Below are 27,947 nucleotides of genomic sequence, written 5' to 3'. Positions count from 1 at the left end.
TTGGTTTTTTTTTAGTGCTTCGTGAGGGAAGCCTGTATAATTTTGTCATGTTGCTTTCATTCCCCAATATGAGCTTTGGTAGGTTATACAGTATTGGCTATTGTTGGTTTTTTCTTTTGACTTCTTGCTTTATTTTACTTGTTAATTAAAGTAAATTAATTTCTGTCTAGGGTTGCAACTGGTGATTGAGGAGGCCTGCAGAACCAGTAAATAACATAAATAAATCAAGTTATTTAACAAAGGGCATCTTTCTTCAAGATTGTATAGCACTTGTGGAGGGTAGTTGTCTTCTGTAGCACTTATGGAGGGTAGTTGCTGAAGAAGACGTAGTTGCTTTAATGAGTTGCAGACAGCTTCTGATTCCTTCAGAATTTTTAAAGATGTGATTCTGGAGTGTCCCTTTGATGGGACTAGCCAGACCCACTTGTTCCAGCAAAAAAGGCCTATTTCAGATCCCATCTGCCAAAGAATTTAGGCTGGCATGGTCCAAGAGAAGAGATTTTTCGGCTTTGGGCATCTCCTTCTGGATTATTTCCCCCTGGAGGTGAGGTCCACTTATAGTCTTCTGGAAGAGCCTGAAAATTTGGCTCTGATGCTTGGCCTGAAGCAAGGGTGAAATGCTACTGGTTCACTCCAGTTTGGGCAAACCGGTAGTGATAAAAACTACCGGTTCAGGAAAACCGGTAGTAAAATAATGCTTTAAAAAGGCAAAAAAAAGTTCTGACAATCAGCTGTGCTGCTCGATCGTCGGAACTTTTTTTTCTTTTTTAAAGCATTTTTTACTACCTATTTGCCGGAACCGGTAGTAAAAAATGCTTTAAAAAAGGGAAAAAAAGGTTCTGAGGATCATGCAGCACAGCTGATTGTTTATTATTATTATTATTATTATTATTATTATTATTATTATTATTATTGTTGTTGTTGTTGTTGTTGTTGTTGTTATTGTTATTGATTATTGTAGTGATAAAAACTATCGATTCAGGCAAACCGGTAGTAAAATAATGCTTTAAAAAGGCAAAAAAAAGTTCTGACAATCAGCTGTGCTGTGTGATTGTCGGAACCTTTTCTTTACTTTTTTAAAGCATTTTTTATTACCTATTTGCCCGAACCGTTAGCAAAAAAAATGCTTTAAAAAGTTTTTTTAAAAGTTGGCCACACCCAACCAGTCACATGACCCCAACCATGCCATGCCCACAGAACTGGTAGCAACAAATTTTACATTTGCCCACTGGCCTGAAGCCCTGATGGGGGTCTACTACACTGGGAATGGCTGATGGGGTAGAGAGGATCTACAAACCCTAGGCTGCCCATCATCTTGGTTTTTAAGTTTTTCTATTTAACTCTCCTAGTTTTACCTGTATAATTTTTTTAAACTTTCTATTATATTGTAAGCTGCCCCGAGTCATTGTATCAATGAGATGGGCACCATAACAATTTAATGAAGAAATAAATACATAAAGTTAAAGATATTCCACAGAGTAATAAGTGAAAATGACTTCTTAGGAAAGATTCTTCAGTGAGAATGTACTTGAACCAATTATGCATGCACATCTCATGTCTTCGAGAATATCTGAGGTATATGGGTCTCATATGAAATTTTGGTGGCCTTTCCTCAGTTATGCAACATGTCTGACTCAGTATATTAGGTTGCAGATGTAAAAAACCCCCATAAAAGAGTAAAACAGTACCTTTCCATTTTCATTCATTAATGTACATATCACATAGACCAGGGGTCTCCAACCTTGGTCCCTTTAAGACTTGTGGACTTCAACTCCCAGAGTCCCTCAGCCAGCGAAGTGATTCTGGGAGTTGAAGTCCACAAGTCTTAAAGGGACCAAGGTTGGAGATCCCTGACATAGACAAATAGCCTGAACTGATTGTGGCTAATTGCTGGTGAATTTAAGGTAGATGTACTGATATGGCCAAGATGGACATAAAAGAGAGGCAGCATATTAATTTGTATTAATATAACCCATGCCTGTATCACTCTGGACAGGTGTGGTTTATATTAAGACAAATATAGTGGAAATGCCGTGCTGCCATCCCTTTAACTAAGGCATTTTCAATTACCATATTACTCTGCAGCAGTGGTGGGTTTCAAAAATTTTTATTACCAGTTCTGTGGGTGTGGCTTGGTGGGTGTGGCTTGGTAGGCGTGGCAGAGGAAGGATACTGTAAAATCTCCATTCCCTCCCAACTCCAGGGGAAGGATACTGCAAAATCCCCATTTCCTCCTGATCAGCTGGGACAGAATAGATGGAGGTGGGGCCAGTCAGAATTTTTACTACCGGTTCTCTGAGCTACTCAAAATTTCCACTACCGGTTCTCCAGAACTGATTAGAACGTGCTGAAACCCACCTCTGCTCTGCAGTCTCTCTACAGTAGAGAGGTTTGCAAACTTTCTGAGACTGTGAAAATTGTTCGTTTATATTAAGCACAATTCCAAGAGCCCCTGATCAAGAGGCAAAGCTCTTCTGGTAGAAATATTGACTGTTCAAGTGAAATTGGGTCCAGGGGATCCCTTAGTTGGACCTAGACTTCTTCAGAACATAGCTTGAAAAGTATTGACTGATAATACAATTTCAGTTATAATGAAGCATCCTAGTTTTGAGATAATGTTCTTACCTGTAGCACAGTTTGGCCCAGCATAAGGCCGGTAGCAATCACATTGATAGTTCAGCCATAAGTTGTTGCAACGCCCCTTATTTTGACAAGGCTGGTACTCACACCAATCTTTTTTAACACAGCCTGATTTGACATTTAAAAATGTGTCAGATGATAAATTCTCTGGGATAATAATCCTGTAATCCACTTCTACGTCCTGAAGGCAGCCTACAAACGAAGGTGCAGAATGTGTCCTGTAGATATTTAGTAGAGAGCCATTATTCCCTACTGGCAAGCCACCCAAAAATACATTTCGAAAAGCAATCACCGCCTGTCTGCTATCTACTATGGCAGCAGTCTGACTAAGACATGATTCTGTGCAAGAGCTCTTGTGTAACTTCAGTGTTACTTCTCTGACTATGGTAACCTCCACTGAATGCCATTCACCATCATTGACATTATAGGCTACATGTAAAAGGGCCTTCAGTTGATTGTTGACTTGCATGGATAAGTATAAACAGCCATTCTGTAACTCCAGCTTCACAAATGTGTCTTTGTCCCCTCGGTAAAATATCAAAGTTGTTGGCTGAACAGTCAAAAAACTAAGGTTTATGTTATAAAAATAGTCCTCAGAGGAGGCTGCAATGCTGTTTACCTGAAGATACCCATTTCCCTGAAAAGACAATGTCGTTGTGGTTTCACAGTGAACTCCTGTGTAGCCAGCTGAACATATGCAGTTAAATCTATGTTGTCCATTTCTTAAATGAGGAATACACAATCCCCCATTCTGACATGTATGTTGAACACAACCAAAGAGGATTTCTGTACAGTTCTGACCACCATAAAAAATCCCATCTTTCTCTCCAGTGAGACAATGGCAGGTGTAACTTCCAAGAGAATTTTCACAGATCCCTCCATTCTGACAAGGATTCATGTGACATTCGTTGATGTCATCTTCACAGTGAATGCCTGCCAAAAAAAAAAGGAATTGGATTATTTGACATATTCAGTTTCTTGGCATATATAAATATATATATTTTAAGTAGTTCTTTTCCTATCGAAGCAAACTGGTCTACCCAAATATGGGAGGGAGCATACTGCTTCCCTTTCACCTTTCAGCCCCAATCCAGTAGCCCTCCAGGCAGTCGCTTTCATGACAAACAATTTTGTGTTAAATTTATATTTACTGACAAAGAAATAAAGTGAGACTAGTATAGATCTATTTCAAGCTATTTAGCTCTCATCGGCTAGCCATAGGGTATGGATAAATAGCTTGAAATAGATCTATACTATACTTTATTTCTTTGTCAGTATATATATATATATATATATATGTATGTAGGTCTTCGGTTATTCGGGCTTTCTCCCGCGTAAAATTTGAAGTGTCTTGGCGACGTTTCGACGAAGTCTCATTCGTCATCTTCAGGCTTCAGCTTCGTGCTTCTGGGAGCAATGTGGGAGAACATTGCTCCCAGAGAGCAATGTGGGAGAAGCTGCTCCCAATTCTGGGAAGCACGAAGCTGAAGCCTGAAGATGACGAATGAGACTTCGTCGAAACGTTGCCAAGACACTTCAAATTTTATGTGGGAGAAAACCTGAATAACCGAAGATCTACATACAAACACCCGCGAAAACCTCAGAAAACAAATATATATATATATATATATGTGTGTGTGTGTGTGTGTGTATTCGTAGGTTTTCAAGGGTATAGGTATGTAGGTCTTGGCATATTCGGGTCTTTTCCTGTGTAAGGTTGAAAGTATCTTGGCGACATTTCGACAAGGTCTCACTCGTCATCTTCAGGCTGGTGCTTATGGCTTCATGCTTTTGCTCGCACAAGCACGAAGCCGAAAGCACCAGCCCGAAGATGACAAGTGAGACCTCGTTGAAACGTCACCAAGATACTCTCAATCTTACATGGGAAAAGACCCGAATATGCCAAGACCTACACACACACACACACACACACACACACACACACACACAGAGAGAGAGAGAGAGAGAGAGAGAGAGAGAGAAAGATATATATATATATATATATATATATATATATATATATATATATATATATATATATATATATATATATATATATATATATTTTCTGAGGTTTTCGCGGGTGTTTGTATGTAAGTCTCTGGTTATTCGGGTTTTCTCCCGCGTAAAATTGGAAGTGTCTTGGCGACATTTCGACGAAGTCTCATTCGTCATCTTCAGGCTGAAAACTGAACACTTTAACAACAGAATAATCAGAGAAGCCATTGAGATAGAAAAACGCCCACACAGCATGAACAAACGAGATGATACCTCCCGCCTACCAGCCATTTGGAAACCTGCCCTTATTGACAAACGAGTCCCTAACCTGAGGAATGACACCAGACCCACACTCACGAGGTCCACACAGGATGTCACCACCGCACATCCACCCAGAAAGCAGACCCAAACCCACACTGATCATGAAGCATGACCAAGGACCAGAAGCCAGACCGCAGCTGCAACATTAGCCATTTCAAACCCCTCCAATCCATACATGCAGCAGACTGACACCCACTATGAAGATGTAGCACGACCACAAAGCCAAACAACAGCTATGCAGCTCACCAGCTCAAATCCCTCTGCAACACAGACTAAACTGAGCACAACCAAGCCCCCACCCAAACAGGACACACCCCAGCCAATCAGAGCACAAAAACCCCAGCCAATCAGAGCACAGCCAAGCTCCCACCCAATCAGTTCAAACCCCCACTAGCAGTTAAAAGGAAGAAACAGCTGCGATCACACACTGCTCTTAGAAGCACGAAGCTGGAGCCTGAAGATGACGAATGAGACTTCGTCGAAACGTCACCAAGACACTTCTAATTTTACGGGAAAAACCCGAATAACCAAAGACTTACATATACATATACATATACATATACATATACATATACATATACATATACATATACATATATATATATATATATATATACATACATACATACATACATACATACATACATATATATATATATATATATATATATATATATATATATATATACATATATACATACATACATACATACATACATACATACATACACACACACACACACACACACATATATATATATATATATATATATATATATATATATATATATATATATATATATATATATATATATATATATATATATAAAACAAAGTGATATGATATATATCAATAATTTCATTATTTTGTGTATGATGAAAACGATACTTGAGGGCAAAATGTTAAAAGAAAAAAAACCTACACATTCATCTGGAACATAGTGATTTATCCTCAGCTGGAGCTTTAACACGAAAAGAAGAGTGATCTCTTAGCTCTGCTTCTGCTTGCTGCTAACCCTTGGCTTTGTCTGAAGTCATTAATACCAGTGTCTAGGAAAGTGCAGAAATATGGAACAATTGCCTTTTGATTTTGTGCTCTTCTTTGATAATGGAATGGCTACATCCTCAGAAAAGGCAGAAAAGGAGTAATGGAGGCTTTATCTTAACTAGTGTAATTATTGGTTCCCTTACGCTTCCAGCTCTGTTAAGCTTTTGATCCTTTGCATACAATACTTAGTCATATTCCAGCTCTCTATGACTTCAGGCCCGACTGCAATATATACAAAAAGGATAGAAGGGACTAAAGACTAAAGATAGAAGGGACTAAAGACAGAGGGGAAAAAGGTGGAGGCTATTGCAGAGACATTCAGTCTATTTAAATGGAAACAAAAAGGCTGCTGGCCTGTCCAGATTACATTAAATGTGATATTTCATATTGAGGAGGATGATTCAGACAGATCATCCTAACAAGAGTCCATACCGTTCAGAAATTGTTTAGTAATCTTGCACAATGGGGATCCAAGTGTAAGGGAAGAGTCAGAATCTGTAGTTACTGGCTCAGATGGATGGAAAAGAGATGCCATGTTTTTGTTTAGCATCAGTACAGGATACACTACAGGGGCAGGATCCAACAGTTATGACGTCTTAAAGGCATGGAGACATCTTGGGAGTTTTAAGATGCAATGAGAATAAAAGAAAGGTGTCCCTCACTTGTCCATTCTAGGAATGCTCTCCATGGTAGCCAGCTGCTGTTTTCAAAGACTTTCGCATGACTTCATAATTAACTGTTTTTCGGCAAGCACTAAATCTATTCTTCTTACTCTATATTAAATTCCACCCTAGAGTTCATGAGTTTAACACAGCTACCAATATTTCTGTCTGGTATGCTGACTCTTGCTTTCTTTCCTTTCAATATAATAGAGGTTTACAGTTAAAATCACTCTTGTTTGCTGGTATCTTTTTTTTACTGCAGATGCTGAGATTAGTGCTGTATCTTTTCTTGCAGGATAAACTAAATTCATCCTTGCCACAAATGACTCTCTCCCCACCTGTAGTTAGCCATGGATGTGCTAAATCAGTGGTAGTCAACTTGGTCCCTACTGCCCACTAGTGAGCGTTCCAGCTTTCATGGTAGGCGATAAGGGTTTTGTCCGATACTGAAGCACTTTCCTTCTTTTTTAATTTAATTGACTTTTTAAAAAATTTTCATAGCATTATTTAAAAACATTTTCATTAGATTTTCATAAAATTCCCCGTATATTTCTGAAAATATACTATTTGCATCGCCCATGCATAATTTAGTTCACATTACATAAGTGAAACTAAATGGCGCTATAGTGTGACTGCAAACAAAAGAGCCTCATCCCAGAATAGGTCGCGCATCTCCCCCCACACCACCCAGCTGTAACAGACAAGCAGAGCTGGTAGCCGGCGCCCTCCCCAAACCCAATCCATAATGCGCAAGAGGCATGCACAGACAACGATACACAACGCATTACTGTGGAACCGGTGGGTGGTTAGAAAATTTTACTACTAACAGAGATACAAAAGTGGGCGGTAGGTATAAAAAGGTTGACTACCTCTGTGCTAAACAAATACTTCGCCACCCAAGCACTTGATAAAAGGACAACCTGTAAGCAAGTTGACAGTCATATGCTATAGTCAGGGACTTGATGTCAATGCAAAACCAGCCATACAGAGTGACTTACAAACAAGTAGTTTCAGTTCACCTGGTCATGTCTATGTTGGGGTTTAATGCTCCCCATCTGCTCACATTCTGTAAAATTATCTTAAGATTCATATAAGTTTGTGGGGATCTCTGCCTAGTAAAGCAATTTCATTCAGGGGCTGTTTTATCCATTTTCTTCTATCTGGCCTAGAAGAAGCTGCACGAAAAAGCCAAGAAGTGTCTCTGTGTTAGGAAGGAAACATTATTTATCCATTTTACATTCATTTCTCCCGGTGCAAATGACTTCCTTGAGTCACAAGACAGCAATGAATGAAGCTGCATATTATTTGATGTGTTTGAAAATATGTCTGATAGGAAACAGTTCCAAGAACTCGTTTGTAAAGTCAGTACATTTCCTTTCCACCTTTTAAATTAAGTGACACGCTTCTCAATTATGAGAAGTAATCAAATGTGCCAATGCAATAAAACACATTTGCTAAGACAGAGTTAATATATGAAGTATCAGTAAGGTGTTGTTTTTTTTAACAGTCTGCACATAAGAAAATGCTTTAAAAACAAGACACAACAAAAACCCTCTAGCAATCATGAACACAACAGACACAATTCAATGCCTCTAAGACAAATGAAGAACATGTAAGCATTTTTGTATTGGCTATTAATGTGTCTCACTTCATTTCATTTCACTTCATCTTCATTTCACTTCAACATTCATATTCTGGCATACAATGAAGGAACGTTTATAGCAGGGATGGCCAAACTTGGCCCCTTGAAGAGCGGTGGACTTCAACTCCCAGAATTCCCCAGCCAGCAACTTGCTCATATTTATAGCTCATGCTGGTTGGGGAATTCTGGGAGTTGAAGTCCACCGCTCTTCAAGGGGCCAAGTTTGGGCACCCCTGGTTTATAGGAACTGATCCCTCTTAATACTGCTTGATATACCCTGGTATACTTCCTCTATAGAATAATGCTTTATAGGTAGTCCTTGATTTATGACCACAAATGAAACCAGAATTTTCATTGCTAAGCAAGATGGTTAAATCACGGTTATTATTAAGGAAAAGAATGCAGTTGTTTAGTAAATCAAACCTACTGACTTTGCTGGAAGCCTGCTGGAAAGGTTGCAAATAGTGATCACATAACCCTGGCAGGCTGCGGCCATTGTAAATGTGAACCAGCTGCCAAGCATCTGAATTTTGATCATGTGACTATGGGGATGTGCAATTTTTAAAAATTAATTTATAATATAAAATACAAAAACACAGAAGACAATAGTAGGAAAATAAGGGAGAGAGAAGGGAAGGAAAAAGTGTAGGGAAAGGGGGGGAAAAAGAAAGAAAAGGCATTGACTTCTAACTCACTTTGGTGCTGTAGAATAAGATAATGACATCAAACCTCAACTTTTTATTTTTACATAATAGTCATTTCTGCAACAACAAACCTATCTAATCAGTAAAACCCAAAATCAAAGTTGGGGATGTGCAATGGTTGTAAGTCACTTTTTTCAGTGCTGTTGTAACTTCAGAAGGTCACTAAATGAATGGTTGTTAAGTTGAGGACTACCTGCATGCCTTTGTTTTTGAATGTAAGGAAAGATTGCAGTTCAGTGGCAGACTGCATAATTAAGATACAGATGTTCCCAAGTTCCAGCTCAAACGTTTTGAAGTATCAAACATCTGTCTGAAACCTGGAGAGCCCCTTGAGGTCACTATAGAATAATGAGCTCAGATGTTCTGACTTGCTGTGAAGCTGCTCAGATTCCACCTCAGATCTATCTGCTCAGGACCAAAACAATGAAATTCTAAAAGAAACATGTTTATGATATACCTGACCAGGGCTTAGAAGCTAAGCAAAATTAGGCATGGTTTGAACTTGGATGGAGAAACACCAAACATCTAAAAAGCATCTGAAAAGAAGACAGTGTTATATGTCATATTGTTTCCTAGGAAATGACATAGATATGACTGTGTCGTCACCAGGAGAATTATATTTTTTACAGTATTGTATGCATGCACACAGACACATATAGACATGATGGGGGACAGGTGTATGAGTATTTGCAAATTAAATGAATAAACATTTAAAACTCAACAGGGATCACAATAGCTGTGAATTTCCCAAATTTAGAGAATTTTGAGGCACTGAGATAAGAAAATCATTAACAGTTACAAAAGCATCTATGTTTTTCATATTGAATGCCAAAATGATCTCTGCTCTTTTTTTTTTTTTTGGCAGGGGACAGATGCAATTGAACAGTTATATTAAAAACCTAGAATATATTCCGTCTGTTTTATATATAACTCTGGTTTACGTTCTGCTGTTGAAAATACAAGAACCAGACATTTGGCAATTTAATCTACAGTCTAGAACAACTTAGAAATAAAACATCAGGATACCGTTGGGGAAAAAAAAACAAAAACAAAGAGAAGACAGGACAGAAAATGAAACTCTATCGTTACAACATAACTCTCTTCTTTCTATAATCTATCCTGTCTAATCATCAGAACAAACCACAATAGGCATTACTCGTCTTTTCCCCATAGTTCTTTGGATCAGGGGTCTCCAACCTTGGTCCCTTTAAGACTTGTGGACTTCAACTCCCAGAGTCCCTCAGCCAGCAAAGCAAAGCTGGCTGAGGGACTCTGGGAGTTGAAGTCCACAAGTCTTAAAGGGACCAAGGTTGGAGACCCCTGCTCTGGATAGTATCTCCCACTTACTGTATGTGGATGCCCCAATGTTGTGTACAGAAAAGAAAGGAAGGGAGAGAAAAGGGGATGGCAGGGAAAGAATGTTCACTAAGGTTGCCTCCTCTTCCACACTGATTGGAATTGGAGAAAATAGCCAGAGCAATTCTAGACAGTTCGCTGCCTATTTGTGCATAAGTTCTGCAATTCACAGTCCTAACATTGTTTGATATTTTTTTTTCTTTTTCAGTTTCTGTATGTAGAGAGTAGAGGGAATGGCCTTGAAGGATGGGAAGTAAAACTGCTACCAAGGCAAAGATCAGGTAAGAGGAGCTTAAGCCTGAGCCAAGGAAATAACTTGAGAAACCTTCTCAGGCAGCGGTGAAATCCAATTTTTTTTACTACCGGTTCTGTGGGCGTGCCTTGGTGGGTATGGTGTGGCTTGGTGGACTTGGCAGGGAAGGATACTGCAAAATCTCCATTCCCACTTCACTCCAGGGGAAGGACACTGCAAAATCCCCATTCCCACCCCACTCTGGGGCCAGCCAGAGGTAGCATTTGCCGGTTCTCCAAACTACTCAAAATTTCTGCTATGGGTTCTTCAGAACCTGTCAGAACCTGCTGGATTTCACCCCTCTTCTCAGGCAAGCTCTTCCTTAGTTCACACGAAGATAAACGAATGAAGCTGGGATGGGGGGGGGAGCACATTCAGATTTGCAAAATTCTGCTGTTATGGCTGATATAATAAAAATAGTCTTGACCTATTTGACATTAATGTCTTAGTTTGGTTTACTTTGTAGGTCTGAGACTCTTTAAGGTATATTAGAGAAATAATAAATGAACTATTGAATATCACTATCCATAGTTTCTGAAATGGGAATCTGAATATTACACAACCCCTCAATAGTCAAACTGATATATTTTATATGTCTGTATGCTGATAAGAACATCTGCTGCTCATTTGAATATTTACTACTGAGACGCCTAGCTGGTCTGAAAACCTGAAGAATACATGACAAGTTAATTTTTACTTCTTTTTAATTGTCTGTATTTTATTAATTGAGTAAATAACACGTTTCTACATAAAATTAAGGAAGATGGTGGCAATGATTTACTAGGAAGGGACATAGAAAATATATTATTAATTAATAGGAAGCATGTATTTCATTTTTAGTTCATGCGTTTCATTTAAAGTCTGCAAGCTAATGTTTAACTGGAAAAACAGATGTATACATCTAATTTAGGTTTTCATGGATACCTCTACAAACTCTTCTTGTATATGTGGATAATAATTCTTATTGCTTTACTGGAAGAAAAGGCCACTGACATTATGTTAAAAGGATTAAGAAACATTTATGGAACCACTGAATGTAATACTAATACATTGAGAGACCTACAAATTATTTCCATAGAAAGACTTCCGTGGAAAATTATTACAAGTTATTACAAATTATGCTTTCAGAAAAGTATGTAAAAGACTTCAATATATAATACTTCATATAATTACTGCACCTAGAATTGTTTTTGCCCAAAACTTGAAACAGGACAACACTCCCTCGGACTTAATGATAATAAGAAAGGTACTTGAGTATGCAGAGAGAGACAGGTTAACTATGGAATTAAAGGATAGAGAAGAAATGGAATATTATAAAATTTGGAATATATGGTATAATTTGTTAGAAGATAGATATAAAGCTTCTGTATAAGGAATATGTAATGTATGTATATTAAAATGAGAAAATACTATACATATTTATAATTATTAGCATAATTTAAAAATATACAACTAAATGATTATATAATACATAGAATAGTAATCTATATACTTAGAAATTATGTCAATACAAGTGATATCGATACTGAAATGCTGTAATAAGTGAAAATGTGGTTTTTAAAGTTGAAATATGTCTAATAAAAATTTAATTAAAAAAAACAAATTACATTTTCAAGACATTCATTGTTTTCAGCCATTATAAGCATCTGCTAATCCCAATGTCCTGCATGTTCTTACATAGAGAAACAACCAATCTATGTATAACATTTCTGATTTAATGTAGTTTAGGTATTTCATTCTTTCTGTATCATTCTGTAGTTCGCATACTCCACACTAACGTTTTTTTCCAAATGATTTGAATCATAAACTATTTTTATTCTATTTACAAATAATATTTTCTTTTGGTAATTCATTTAGATGTTTAATTTCATGATATCTTAGCTAACCCATGTACATTCCACATAACCGGTTCCTTTAACAGTTCACTTGCATACTAAATTGTTAGGTTTCAGAAAAAAATAAATATTAGCATTATTTTTCCATAGTTTTTCAAAATATATTTTGTTACATTAGAAGCAAACTGATTTTCAAATTGTAAACTTCAGTTAACAGTGAGTTAAAAACGACTTAGAATGAAAAGGAAAAAAAAATACCTGTGATCATTGCCATTAAAAGACCCCAAGTCTGTATCCTAGCTCCAATCATTTTCCCCCACAGTAGATGTGATTCCTCTATTAGCAATTTCCATGGGACGTGCATTTATCCATTTCAAAACGAGGACTTGGAGGGTCTGTTAATATGCTTGTTTTGCCAGGGCAGATTGACAATGCAGCCAGATAAGTAAGCTTAAGATAAATCTCATTATGGCACTTACGCAATGGCTGTGTGTGCGCGATTCCAAGCATACCTGGATGTTAATTTTGGACATATTTTAGCAGTGATGTACTTTTCTGGGAGGCGTGTCAATAGCTAAGACATATAAGTTTTTCCAATGCATTGTCAATGCATTCCATCACTAGTCAAATATAATACTGTTACCTGATGAAGCGATCTGAACATGCAAAGTGAAACTAATGGAACATGGGCTTCCGGGTGGCTCCACCTCTTCGTTGAGCCCTAATTAAAGGGGCTCCGCACTGAACATCGTAAAAGCCAGGAAAAGCCGGCTTTAATCTTTTTCTCTGGATGAAAGAGGAAAGATAAGAGCGCAGGAATGTTGGTAGACCTCCCCAGAGGCTTTGTTTTAATTAAGCAGAGCTTCGAAGGGTCGATGGGTCCCATAAATATTTCTGCCATCTCCGACTTCAGTGCGTGTCTGCAAAAGCAGGAAAAGAAGAAGGTGTCCATCTCTGCTAATTGTCTTATCTTTATGGATCTCTTTAAGCAGACGGAATGAGTGCAAGCGGACGATTATTGGATTGCAAGTATTTTTGATTTCCTGACTTCTACTTTCTAAAAAAGAGAATTTTTCTTTTCCTTTGTTCTAATTGACTCTAAGATGGCGCCTGAACGGGAGTGAAAATGACGAATGGAATTTTAAACAGTCTGTGCAACTAAGAAGATAAGAAATGTTATGTGTGGATTTTAATGAAGTGAACTGAGCTCTCCTATATTTAAAGGGGAGAAGAGAAGTTTCTAGACTTATATTTTGTGAATTTTAAAACGGAAATGGCTACTAAACCACCTAAGACTGGGGGCAGAAGGGGTTCTGAACCAGCTTTAGAAGATCTGATTAAAGAGCAAGGGAAAGTGTCTGAAGAAAGGTTTAAGGAGATTATGGATAATAATGAGAAAATAAGAGAAGAAATAAAAGAGAATAATAAAAAAATAAGAGAAGATATCTTAATGGCTTTTCAAGGTTTGGCAAAAAGACTGGAGGTGGTGGAGGAGGAGGTGCAAGAAATTGTTCAGTCAAATCAACAAATAGAAAATAGAATGGGGAGAATGCAAATCAAATTGGATAAAATGAAGATCAAGTGGTGGTGATGCAGTATAGAATGATGGAAGGAGCTCTGAGAATTAGAGGTTTGAATGAAGATAAAGGGGAAGATTTAAAAAAATTTTTATCAGAAGCTCTGGCTGAATTTATTGAACTTGATCCACAAGAGGTTGCTTATCAAATTGACAAAATTTATAGAGTTAATTCTTGGATTGCTAGGCAAAAGAAACTTCCTAGAGACATTGTGGTTTATTTTTGAAAAGAACAGTGAGGAATCAAATTTTGCAAGTTGCTGTACAGAAAAGAAAGGAAGGGAGAGAAAAGGGGATGGCAGGGAAAGAATGTTCACTAAGGTTGCCTCCTCTTCCACACTGATTGGAATTGGAGAAAATAGCGGCAATTCTAGACAGTTCACTGCCTATTTGTGCATGAGTTCTGCAATTCACAGTCCTAACATTGTTTGATTTTTTTTTCTTTTTCAGTTTCTGTATGTAGAGAGTAGAGGGAATGGCCTTGAAGGATGGGAAGTAAAACTGCTACCAAGGCAAAGATCAGGTAAGAGGAGCTTAAGCCTGAGCCAAGGAAATAACTTGAGAAACCTTCTCAGGCAGCGGTGAAATCCAATTTTTTTTTACTACCGGTTCTGTGGGCGTGGCTTGGTGGGTATGGTCTGGCTTGGTGGACTTGGCAGGGAAGGATACTGCAAAATCTCCATTCCCACTTCACTCCAGGGGAAGGACACTGCAAAATCCCCATTCCCACCCCACTCTGGGGCCAGCCAGAGGTAGCATTTGCCGGTTCTCCAAACTACTCAAAATTTCTGCTATGGGTTCTTCAGAACCTGTCAGAACCTGCTGGATTTCACCCCTGTTCTCAGGCAAGCTCTTCCTTAGTTCACATGAAGATAAACGAATGAAGCTGGGATGGGGTGGGGAGCACATTCAGATTTGCAAAATTCTGCTGTTATGGCTGATATAATAAAAATAGACCTACTTTGTAGGTCTGAGACTCTTTAAGGTATATTAGAGAAATAATAAATGAACTATTGAATATCACTATCCATAGTTTGTGAAATGGGAATCTGAATATTACACAACCCCTCAATAGTCAAACTGATATATTTTATATGTCTGTATGCTGATAAGAACATCTGCTGCTCATTTGAATATTTACTACTGAGACGCCTAGCTGGTCTGAAAACCTGAAGAATACATGACAAGTTAATTTTTACTTCTTTTTAATTGTCTGTATTTTATTAATTGAGTAAATAACACGTTTCTACATAAAATTAAGGAAGATGGTGGCAATGATTTACTAGGAAGGGACATAGAAAATATATTATTAATTAATAGGAAGCATGTATTTCATTTTTAGTTCATGCGTTTCATTTAAAGTCTGCAAGCTAATGTTTAACTGGAAAAACAGATGTATACATCTAATTTAGGTTTTCATGGATACCTCTACAAACTCTTCTTGTATATGTGGATAATAATTCTTATTGCTTTACTGGAAGAAAAGGCCACTGACATTATGTTAAAAGGATTAAGAAACTGTTAAGTTCGGGAAGTAACGAGGCTGGAGACCAGGGTAGTGACAACAGCTCTTTAATATAGGGTGAACCCAGCAACCTGGCTGGGGAAAAACCTCTCCTTATATACTGTTTAACCGGCGGCTTCAACCAATCAGCAACGTGCTTGTTTCCCGCCAAAATATTTAAAGATACATAACACTCCTCCCCTCCCAGAAAACACTTTACCTCTATTTACATATTATTTACATGTTATTTTTCGACGTAGTCACGCAAATAACCTGGCCTCCTAATTCTTTCGACCCGCGCGGTTCAGTCCTTGGTGGGTTGAGCTGGTCGGAGGGGCTGTTTGCTCCTCCCAGCTCTTTCTCTAGCCATCCGCCCTGGATTACTTGCAGGTCTCTTTTTCTAGGCCATCCGCCTTGGATTACTAGAGTTTTCCTGCTGTTTCCATCGGGAACCTGATGGCGCCGCTGACCTCCGGGAACTCAGCTAAGTCTTGCGCCTCCCCAGGTTATGGTCAGCTGTGGGTTCAAAGAATGAGTGGTCATGATCTGTTTCAATTATCTCGGTTTGTTCGGCTATTCGCTTCTTATCTGATCTATGTGGCGCCCATACCGGTTGTCTTTAACTCAACTAAGTATGATTTTGGACCGTTGCTTTTATGATTTGCCCTGCTAGCCAACTTGGGCCGCCCCCATAGTTGGGCCCACACTGTCGCCTATTTCCATTTCTCTCGTTTTTCCAGTTCTCCCTTGTAACCCTCTGGTGTGTAATGGGGATTTGACTGACGAGGGGAGCCCTTAAGCGTAAAGAAAAGGAGCAACAAACTCAAAGTAAAGTTCAGGACTCTGCTACAGAAGCGGTGGGAGGAGCACGGCCGAAGATACGGGAGGACGATCTTCAGTTGATTGCCCAAAGGCTTCAGCAGCCCAGTAATGGCAAATAAAATCTTGACTTGGAATGTCAATGGTTTGAACTCAGCTCAGAAGAAGAAAAATATTTCATTATTTGAAACAATTAAAATGATGTTATTTGCTTACAAGAAACGATATTAAACTATCAGATCAAAAGTACCTAATAAACTCAAAGTTAGGTAAACATTTTGTTGCTTCAGCTTTGGAGAAAAAACATGGCATAGTGGTTTATTTGAGAAAAGATATACCAGCCAAGTTAATAGAGGCAGATATTTATGGAAGATATATTGCTATTGAACTTACAATAGAAACAAAAAGGACTCTCTTGCTTGGTATATATGCACCCAACCAGCAACAAGAAAAATTTTATAGAATGTTATATGATAAGTTGATCCTATGGGATTATAAATCGTGTATTATATTGGGTGATTGGAATGGAGTAATAGATACACGAAAGGACAAGAGAACTTCTTCCAAGAAGATACCTGCACATGCAAAGCTGCCTAAATCCTTTTTTGATATGATAGAAGATTTTGAGTTAAGAGATGTATGGAGACTGCGGAATCTGGAGGAAAGAGACTATACTTTTTTCTCTGATAGGCATCAATCCTTCTCACGTATTGATTTTATTTTAATTTCTAATGATTTGCTCTTTAGGTGAAGAAAACTAAGATATTTCCAAGATGTTTGTCTGATCATAGTCCTGTTTGGATGGAATTGCAATATGGAAAAGAGGGTAGAAGAACTTGGAGATTAAATGAAAATTTGTTTAGATATCAGGATAATGTAAATCAATGTAAAAAGCAGATGAAAGAATTTTTTGATTATAATTTGAATAATGAAACATCGATAGAAATGGTTTGGGACTGCAGTAAAGCTTTTATGAGAGGTGTATTAATATATCTTAATAATAGACAGAGAAATAAGCAACAAAGACAGCGTAGGTATTTAGAAGAGGAAATCTATAAGAAACAACAATTATTAATACATAACCCACATGATCAAAAACTTAAAGATGCAATAAAGTTACTACAGAATCAATTTAATATGATAATGGCTGATCAGGTGGCAACAAATATACAATATGCCAAACATAATACTTTTTGTAACGCAAATAGACCTGGTAGGTGGTTAGCATACACTTTAAGGAAAAGACAAAAACAACGTTCTATAGAAAAATAGAATACAAAGGTAGAGATATCAACAGGATAAAATTAAAAAAGCTTTTTTAGAATATTATACAAATTTATATCTTAAAGATAATATATCGAATAGGGATATTGATAAGTATTTGAAGGAATATAAGGTTAAAAATTTAACTTTAGAACAAACGGATGAATTGAATCGGCCTATAACCTCGGAAGAAATTATTTTGGTAATTAAACAATTAAAATGGGAAAACTCCTGACGGATGGGCTTACAGTTAGTTATTATAGGAATTTACAGGATGAGATGTTAGGTCCACTTAAGGAATTATTTAATCAGATACAACTAGGAGGGGGAATTCCCCCCTCATGGAGAACCTCTTTTATTTCATTGATACCAAAGAGGAACAGGATTGTTCTAAACCTGGGAATTATAGGCCAATCTCACTTTTAAATAATGATTATAAGATTTTTGTTAAAATAATAGCTAATAGATTAATGTTGATTCTGCAGCGAAGAATTCATAATGATCAATCTGGATTTATAAAAGGGAGACAGATGAGGAATAATGTTAGGCAGATTATTAATTTACTGGAGTACTTAGAAAAGAAAAATTTTATTCCAGCAGCATTTATTTTTCTCGATGCAGAGAAAGCTTTTGATCGATTGCATTGGGATTTTTTATTTAAATTAATAGAAAAGATGCAATTTGGAGATGGTTTTTTAAGAATAATTAGGGCAATTTATGGAGAGCAAACAGCACAGATTATAATCAATGGTAGCTTAACAGAACCTTTTAAGATTGCGAAAGGAACAAGACAGGGATGTCCTTTATCACCATTATTGTTTATTTTAACTCTAGAACCATTATTGGATAAAATACGAAGTAAAGGAGATAGAGGAATTAGAGTTAGACAGTATGAATATAAGTTAAGAGCTTTTGCAGATGATTTGGTGATTACTTTAACAAACCCTATAAATTCTAGTAAATCTTTGTTGGAAATAATTGATCAATATGGGAATGTCTCAGGGTTTAAGGTAAATCAGAAAAGACAAAAGTGATAATAAAAATATGGCCAGACAACAGAAAGAAAAACTAGAGGAAGTAACAGGATTTGAAATTGTAAAGAAGGTTAAGTATTTAGGGTTTATATTACGTCATCAAATGTGAAATTGTATAAGAATAACTATGAGGTTTTATGGCAAAAGTTCAGAAGGAGTTGATTGTTTGGAAAAATTGCAATTATCTTTGCTGGGGAGAATTGCTGCTATTAAAATGAATGTTTTACCTAGATTTTTATTCCTCTTTCAGATGATACCAATAATTAAGAAAGATAAGAATCTTGAGGAATGGCAGAAGGAATTAACAAATTTATATGGGAAGGTAAAAAGCTAGGGTTAAAATGAAAATAATTCAAGATTCTCGGAAAGGGAGGTTTAAAATGCCTAATTTTAAATTATATTATGAAGCAGCTGCTCTCTCTGCAATAAGTGATTGGTTTAATTTAACAGAGGACAGAATTTTGAATATAGAAGGTTATGATTTGTTATATGGATGGCATGCATATTTAATTTATGACCTTGCTCTCAGTGGGTGAATTCCTTTCTTGTCTATTCGGTAGCCCAAGAATTCGACGGATTCTACCCCTATCTGGCATTTATTCACTTTAACCTTTAGTCCGGCTGACCGGAAAATGCCCAGAACTTTTCTCAACGCTCCCCAATTCCTCTAAATTTTCGCTGATATCAATACATCATCAAGTAGGGAACTACCCTGGGAGCCCTTGCAGAAGTCGTTCCATTAAATTTTGGAACAGCCCGGTGCCACACTCACCCCAAATTGTAATCGGGTACACTTGAAAGCACCCCTGTGAGTTACAATCGTTTGGGCTTCGCTGTGTTGGCGCTCACGGGCAGTTGTTGGTAGGCTTGAGCCAAGTCTAACTTTGCAAAGACTTGCCCTGGCCCCAAAGAGTGCAGCAAGTGTTGCACCACGGGAACCGGGTAAGCGCTTTTCTGTAAGGCTTTGTTTAACGTCGCCTTGTAGTCAGCGCAGATTCTAATTGACCCATCTGGTTTTACTGGGGTGACGATTGGCGTCTCCCACTTTGCGTGATCGACTGGCACCAGAATCCCCTGATTTATGAGCTTATCTAGCTCCTTGTCAATTCTAGGTTTAAGGGCAAAAGGGACTCTCCTTGCCTTTAACCTAATGGGAGCTACCTGGGGGTCTAAGTTGAAGGAAATAGGGGTCCCCTTGTACTTGCCCAGGCAGTCCTTGAAGACATCTTCGAACTCGCTCATGAGTATGTCTTTCAGGTTACAGTCACTTCTGTAGATGCCAGTCACTCCCATGCCCAGTGCACGAAACCAGTCTAGTCCCAACAAACTAGGCAGGGTCCCTTCGACGATCGTGATGGGCAGGGTCTTCTTGTGTGGTCCGTACTCGACTCGGACAGAGGTGGTCCCTCGAACAGGGATGCGATTCCCTTGGTAGTCGTGGACTCGTAGCCGTTGTGTTTGCAGGTGGCGCTCGCGACTGATGGCAGTCGCCAAAGTGTCCCAGGACATGATGGTGATCGCTGACCCGGTGTCCACTTCGAGTCGGCACCGTACTCCTTCTATTTTGGGCTTGGTGAAGATTTTCTTCTTCACCCGGGTTGAGGCGCGGCCTATGACCACAGTCGTTTGATTCGAATTCGCGCCTTTTTTGTTTGACCAATCGCGGGTCGCCTTGCCGATCCCGCGCCTGATTGGCGATTTGAATTTTCGGCGGGAAGGTTGGGGAGCTCGACAGACTTGAGCTAGGTGCCCTTCTTCTCGCACCGCCGACATGTAGCGCCCTTGAACTTGCAGCGTTGACGCTGGTGTTGACCTCCGCAACTTCTGCATTCGTCCCGGTCCTCTTTGCGCGTTTCTCGGTTCGGCAAACCCTTCCTCATCCTCACCGCCAGATTCGGTCTGGATCTCTTCTGGTGCACCGGGTTGATTTTGTGCTCGCCTTGTGAGTGGCTTTTGCAGGGTCTCCGCCGCTTGGGTGGACATTTCATGCGCCCTGGCTTCGCCCAGAGCGTTTGCCAGCGTTAGATTGCTTTTCGATACCAGCCGCCTCCGCAAACGCATGTCTCTGACCCCCCGGATGAGTTGCTCCAGCAGCGCCTCGTCTAGGTCTCGGTACCCACAGTCTTTGAGGCTTTCCGCAGGGCGGCCATGTAGTCGCCGATGGATTCGCCTCAGCTGTCGGCGCCTCCAAATTCAAAACGCGACGTATTTGGACGGCATTGGCGCGAAATGGTTTTTTAGCAGGGTTTGCAGAGTTTGCCACGATACCGATTGTACCGGCGTTGGCTCTGCCAGGGCTTCCGCGATGTCGATGACCTCGGGACCGCAGTGGCTCAAGAAGTATGCCCTTTTGCGGTTGTCTGGAACTCCTTGCAGTTCGTTTGCTTCTAGAAAGCTTTCGAAACGGGTCATGTACGTTCCCCATTTCTCTCTGGCTGGGTCGAACGGTGCGGGTGGAGTGTAACTGGCCATCTCCGCGTTTCTGCCCTGTGTTTGCTGGGTTCGGTTCTTCCGTGCTTCAGCTCGGTTCTGGTTCTCCTTAGCCTCGAAATCCCACCTTCGTCGCCAGTGTTAAGTTCGGGAAGTAACGAGGCTGGAGACCAGGGTAGTGACAACAGCTCTTTAATATAGGGTGAACCCAGCAGCCTGGCTGGGGAAAAACATCTCCTTATATACTGTTTAACCGGCGGCTTCAACCAATCAGCAACGTGTTTGTTTCCCGCCAAAATATTTAAAGATACATAACAGAAACATTTATGGAACCACTGAATGTAATACTAATACATTGAGAGACCTACAAATTATTTCCATAGAAAGACTTCCATGGAAAATTATTACAAGTTATTACAAATTATGCTTTCAGAAAAGTATGTAAAAGACTTCAATATATAATACTTCATATAATTATGACACCTAGAATTGTTTTTACCCAAAACTGGAAACAAGACAACACCCCTCGGACTTAATGATAATGAGAAAGGTACTTGAGTATGCAGAGAGAGACAGGTTAACTATGGAATTAAAGGATAGAGAAGAAATGGAATATTATAAAATTTGGAATATATGGTATAATTTGTTACTTGAAATAGATTCTGAAAGGGACTTGGTAAAGGACTGTATGATAAAGTGGGCACAAAATTTTCAGGAGCCAATATTATTGGAAACGTGGGAAAGAATTTGGGTTAGAAATGTTAAATTCACAGGCACAGAATCTGAGGAAAATTTTTATAAAATGTTTTATAGATGGCATCTAGATCCTAAAAATTATCGTGTATGTATCCAGAAATGCAAGCAAAATGTTGGAGATGTAATTGTGATGACGCTACATATTTTCACATTTGGTGGACTTGTAAGGACATAAAGGCCTTTTGGATAAAAATTTGGTGGATTTTACAAAATGTTCTGAAAAGAAGATAAAGTTCCTGCCGCAATTTTTCTTGTTGGGAATTATTACGGATTGTACAGTAATTGAGACTAAATTGATTTTAAATCTAATAACTGCAGCAAGATTACTAATAGGACAATATTGGAAGAAAAAAGAAGTACCAACAATACAAGAATGGATATTGAAAGTTGCCAATTTGGCTGAGATGGCGAAGATATCAGCCTTTTGAAAGACAATACGCAAGAAAGATACTTAAAGGAATGGAAAAAATGGATTGACTATATTCAATGTAGATATCAGACTAAGAGTTATCAGACTGTTTTTGAATGATTATGATGTATTATTTTTGATTGCTTTTGGGGGAAGTTAGGAATTGATGATTGTAGGGGTATAATTAAGTTGGGACGAAAAATTTTAGCATATGTTTGTTTTACTTTTAACTATACCTTGTGCTCGTTCGGGAAGTCGGGGGAGGGTTGCGAAGAGGAGGGGAGGAGGGGGAAAGGGAAAAAAAAATTTTTGTAAAACTTTTTGAATAAAAAAAAAAAAAAAAAAAGAATACCCCCCCCAAAAAAAAAAGAAAAAAAAAAAAAAAGAAACTAATAGAACACAACTGAAGGCCGGCCATTGGCCTGGAAAAGACTGACTTGTTGTACAGGACAGAACATAACTTCTATGTGGTAGCTGGTTACTAAGAGAAATTGCTTCTGAATATTCAAGTCAGTGACTGCAGTGGATTCGACGTCAAAGAAACTACATTGCAAAACTAAACACAGTAGTTAACCTTTTCTTCATTTTTAAATACCGATATACTGAGTATAAGGATCCGAATATAAGCCGAGGCACCTAATTTTACCACAAAACTGGGAAAACTATTGACTCGAGTATAAGCCGAGGTGGGAAATGAGGCAGCTACTGGTCAATGTAAAAATAAAGATAGAGCCAAGTAAAATAACATGAATATTTATTTGAGCGAAAAACAATAAAAGTGCAAAGGGGAAGGAGGATTCCCAGCTTTAGAAAATTTAGAACTACGCCTTTGGTATGACCTGAGCATAGCTCATAAAATTATCTGCTACAATGTACTTCCTATCAATGACTACTTCAACTTCAACCACAACAATACACGAGAACACAATAGATTCAAACTTAAAGTGAACCTCTCAATCTAGATTGCAGAAAATGTGACTTCAGTAACAGAGTTGTTAATGCCTGGAATGTGCTACCTGACTCTGTGGTCTCTTCCCAAAATCCCCAAAGCCTTAACCAAAGACTATCTAGTATTGACCTCACCCCATTCCTAAGAGGTCTGTAAGGGGCGTGCATAAGAGCACCAGCGTGCCTACCGTCCCTGTCCTAATGTTCCCTTTAGTTGTATTCCTTTTATGTATTCAATTCATGCTTATATTTATATAATTATTTAATATGTATTTGACAAAATAAAATGAATGAATGAATGAATAGAATAGAATAGAATAGAATTTTTATTGGCTAAGTGTGATTGGACACACAAGGAATGAATGAATGAATGAATGAGTGAGTGAGTTACTTCAACAACATTGTCTCACAGAAATTGACAATACAACTGCAAGCATGAAAATGAGTCCTCCTTTAGCTTCCAAGGGACCAGGGTGCCTCTGAAGGTCAGTGCTCTAAGCACTAAGAAGCCAGCAGAAATATAAGGCTGTATGCAGACTAAGAGTTATCAGACTGTTTTGAATGATTATGATGTATTATTTTGATTGCTTTTGGGGAAGTTAGGAATTGATGATTGTAGGGTATAATTAAGTTGGGACGAAAACTTTTAGCATATGTTTGTTTTACTTTTAACTATACCTTGTGCTCGTTCCGGGAAGTCGGGGAGGGGTTGCGAAGGGAGGGGGAGGAGGGGGAAAGGAAAAAAATACCTGTGATCATTGCCATTAAAAGACCCCAAGTCTGTATCCTAGCTCCAATCATTTTCCCCCACAGTAGATGTGATTCCTCTATTAGCAATTTCCATGGGACGTGCATTTATCCATTTCAAAACGAGGACTTGGAGGGTCTGTTAATATGCTTGTTTTGCCAGGGCAGATTGACAATGCAGCCAGATAAGTAAGCTTAAGATAAATCTCATTATGGCACTTACGCAATGGCTGTGTGTGCGCGATTCCAAGCATACCTGGATGTTAATTTTGGACATATTTTAGCAGTGATGTACTTTTCTGGGAGGCGTGTCAATAGCTAAGACATATAAGTTTTTCCAATGCATTGTCAATGCATTCCATCACTAGTCAAATATAATACTGTTACCTGATGAAGCGATCTGAACATGCAAAGTGAAACTAATGGAACACAACTGAAGGCCGGCCATTGGCCTGGAAAAGACTGACTTGTTGTACAGGACAGAACATAACTTCTATGTGGTAGCTGGTTACTAAGAGAAATTGCTTCTGAATAGTTTTTCAAGTCGAGTGACTGCAGTGGATTCGACGTCAAAGAAACTACATTGCAAAACTATGATATAACACAGTAGTTCCCAACCTTTTCTTCATTTTTAAATACCGTATATACTCGAGTATAAGCCGATCCGAATATAAGCCGAGGCACCTAATTTTACCACAAAAAACTGGGAAAAACTATTGACTCGAGTATAAGCCGAGGGTGGGAAATGAGGCAGCTACTGGTCAATGTAAAAAATAAAGATAGAGCCAAGTAAAATAACATGAATATTTATTTGAACGAAAAACAATAAAAGTGCAAAAGGGGGAAGGAGGATTCCCAGCTTTAGAAAATTTAGAACTACGCCGCCTTTGGTATGACCTGAGCATAGCTCATAAAATTATCTGCTACAATGTACTTCCTATCAATGACTACTTCAGCTTCAACCACAACAATACACGAGAACACAATAGATTCAAACTTAAAGTGAACCTCTCAATCTAGATTGCAGAAAATGTGACTTCAGTAACAGAGTTGTTAATGCCTGGAATGTGCTACCTGACTCTGTGGTCTCTTCCCAAAATCCCCAAAGCCTTAACCAAAGACTATCTAGTATTGACCTCACCCCATTCCTAAGAGGTCTGTAAGGCGCATAAGAGCACCAGCGTGCCTACCGTCCCTGTCCTAATGTTCCCTTTAGTTGTATTCCTTTTATGTATTCAATTCATGCTTATATTTATATAATTATTTAATATGTATTTGACAAAATAAAATGAATGAATGAATGAATAGAATAGAATTTTTATTGGCTAAGTGTGATTGGACACACAAGGAATGAATGAATGAATGAATGAGTGAGTGAGTTACTTCAACAACATTGTCTCACAGAAATTGACAATACAACTGCAAGCATGAAAATGAGTCCTCCTTTAGCTTCCAAGGGACCAGGGTGCCTCTGAAGGTCAGTGCTCTAAGCACTAAGAACCCAGCACAAATCTAAGCCTGTATGCACACCAATAGTGAAAATACCCTGCACAGTGTCTCTTGGCAGAGAAGGTTAATTTTCATAGACGTTGGGGTGGCTCTTTTTTTTTTTTTTTTGGCAGGGCAATAAGGGTCTCTAATATCATTAAACCCAAGTGTGAGGAAAAAGACAGCAGCTAAAATGTTAAGGCCAGTTGTGTGACCTTCTCCAATACAGTTGGCCTGGCTGTTTGCCAAAACTTAAAACACCCTCCCATCCCCCCTCCCTGCTAAAGCTTCTTTCTTAAAACAATTGTGGTCTTTGCCTTTCATGTCGCTCAACCTTTCACCTGCCAGGTTCCTAGCCCTTCACCCTGCCAGGTTCCCACCGCCACAGAGCAAGCCCAACTCCTCCTGCCCGAATCGCGCCGTGCGAGTGCTGATGGGGAGCTGCCGAGTCCGGCCTGAGCTTGGCGGCTGCTGAGCTGAGCCCGGGAGGTTGAGGAAGGCGGCGGCGGTGTTGCAGACCAGCCGGGCTCGCATAGCATGGGTAAGGCGGGAGAGGAAGGAGCCTTCGCTCATTACTCCGATGGAATGACCTTTTCTTCTGGCCTTTGGGGTGGCTCTCATGGCAGCGGCGCGGTCAGGAAACTCTCCTCCTCAGCCGAGAAGGCTGGCGGCTCTGCCCAGCCCTCTCACTGCACCACCAGGGCTTCTGGCAATGCACAGCCCGCCAAGTTTGCGCCTGCCCACCAGACACGGGAATGGGGCCGCCTGGGGCGACAAATCCGAGACCTCGTGGGCCCTTCCTGCCCTCCCATGGGAGTCCGTTGGACCCCCTCCCGCGGGGTTCCCGAAGACGTAGACTCGAGTATAAGCCGAGGGGGCGCTTTTCAGCACAAAAAACGTGCTGAAAAACTCGGCTTATACTCGAGTATATACGGTACCTTTTGTGGCCACAAACCCCCAAGACATAGCTGAAGATTTAAATCATAACATGTTTTCAAGCCTTCATGAACCCCCTGTGACAACACTGCCCCCCCCAGGGGTCTGTGGACCTCAGGTTAAGAACTCCTGATGAATAACAGATTATGCACAGAATTCTGTTGATGAGTAAGATGATCATGGTAATATACATCATTTCTGTAGATATGCCATTTGTATTATTTTATATAATACGTGTGATGGCACTTTTCTGTAAACAATGTGTCACTTGCATGATGCTGTATTACATGATGCAAACTGCTGTGGAAATGTAGCCTACAGCTTGTAAAATCTGGTATATTAAGGGTTTCAAATTTTTTTACTACTGGTTCTGTGGGGTGGCTTGGTGGGCGTGGCATGTCTTGGTGGACGTGGCTTGGTAGGCGTAGCAGGGGAAGGATACTGTAAAACCTCCATTCCCTCTCCAATCCAGGGGAAAGTTACTGCAAAATCCCCATTTTCTTCCAATCAGCTGGGATTTGGGAGGCAGAGAATAGATGGGGGCGGGGCCAGTCAGAATTTTTACTACCAGTTCTCCGAACTATTCAAAATTTCCACTATCAGTTCTCCAGAACTGGTCAGAACCTGTTGAAACCCACCTCTGATATTAAGGCAAGAGTTGGCAAACTACAATCTGCGGGACAGATGAGGACTACCACCAATTTTTATACAGCACACAAGCCAAGGCTGGGAGGGCAGGTAAGCAGCTAGGCAGCTGAGCTCTCACGACAAGGGGTAGGTCAGACAGCCGGGAATATAGTGAACTGGTGGGATGGCCTATCAGCAGCAACCTTGCTGGTGGCCAACATAATCCAATGTTTTTCAGCCAGCAGACCTGTATCCATTGCAAAACTTTTGCCAACACCCTGAAAATCTGGAAACTCAAGATTTCACTGTATACTCTGTAATGGTTTTCTAGACTCTTTGGATCCTGAGTTTAGAGCAGTATTGCTCTTATAAATTTTGTCTTATTAAAAACATATTGTGGGAATAGACACAGCTGCTATGAAACATCTTTTGAAACTGGATCCAAAGTTCTGCATTGCTTTATAAAATATATGATATTTGGACATTGCCTGTTCTTGTTTCTAGTGTGGCCTAGAGAATAGAATAGAATAGAATAGAATAATAATAATAATAATAATAATAATAATAATAATAATAATAATAATAATAATAATAATAATAATAATAATAATAATAATAATAATAGAATAATAAACTAATCAAGGAGAGAAGCAACTTAGAACTAAGGAGAAATTTTCTGACAGAACAATCAATAAGTGGAACAACTTGCCTGCAGAAGTTGTGAATGCTCCAACACTGGAAATTTTTAAGAAAATGTTGGATAGCTATTTGTCTGAAATGGTGTAGGGTTTCCTGCCTGGGCAGGGGGTTGGACTAGAAGACCTCCAAGGTCCCTTCCAACTCTGTTATTATGTTATGTTAAGAATAGAATAGAATAGAATAGAGTAGAGTAGAGTAGAGTAGAGTAGAGTA

The 27,947-nt window shown here is 39.1% G+C and overlaps 1 protein-coding gene across 1 annotated transcript in view; it reads right to left on the bottom strand.

Annotated features, from left to right (window-relative positions):
* CRB1 (crumbs cell polarity complex component 1) overlaps nt 1-27,947 on the bottom strand; it is a gene marked incomplete at its 5' end in the record, with an annotated part of 131,021 nt that overhangs the window by 50,629 nt on the left and 52,445 nt on the right. Inside the window, 1 exon segment of the mRNA XM_058176643.1 lies at nt 2,626-3,573. Coding sequence (XP_058032626.1) covers nt 2,626-3,573 — 948 coding nt within the window.

Source organism: Ahaetulla prasina, chromosome 3, assembly GCF_028640845.1.
Source record: "Ahaetulla prasina isolate Xishuangbanna chromosome 3, ASM2864084v1, whole genome shotgun sequence".
Lineage (NCBI taxonomy): Eukaryota > Metazoa > Chordata > Lepidosauria > Squamata > Colubridae > Ahaetulla > Ahaetulla prasina.
Note: the sequence above shows the minus strand (reverse complement) of the source record. Positions and strands in the feature narration are given on the sequence as shown.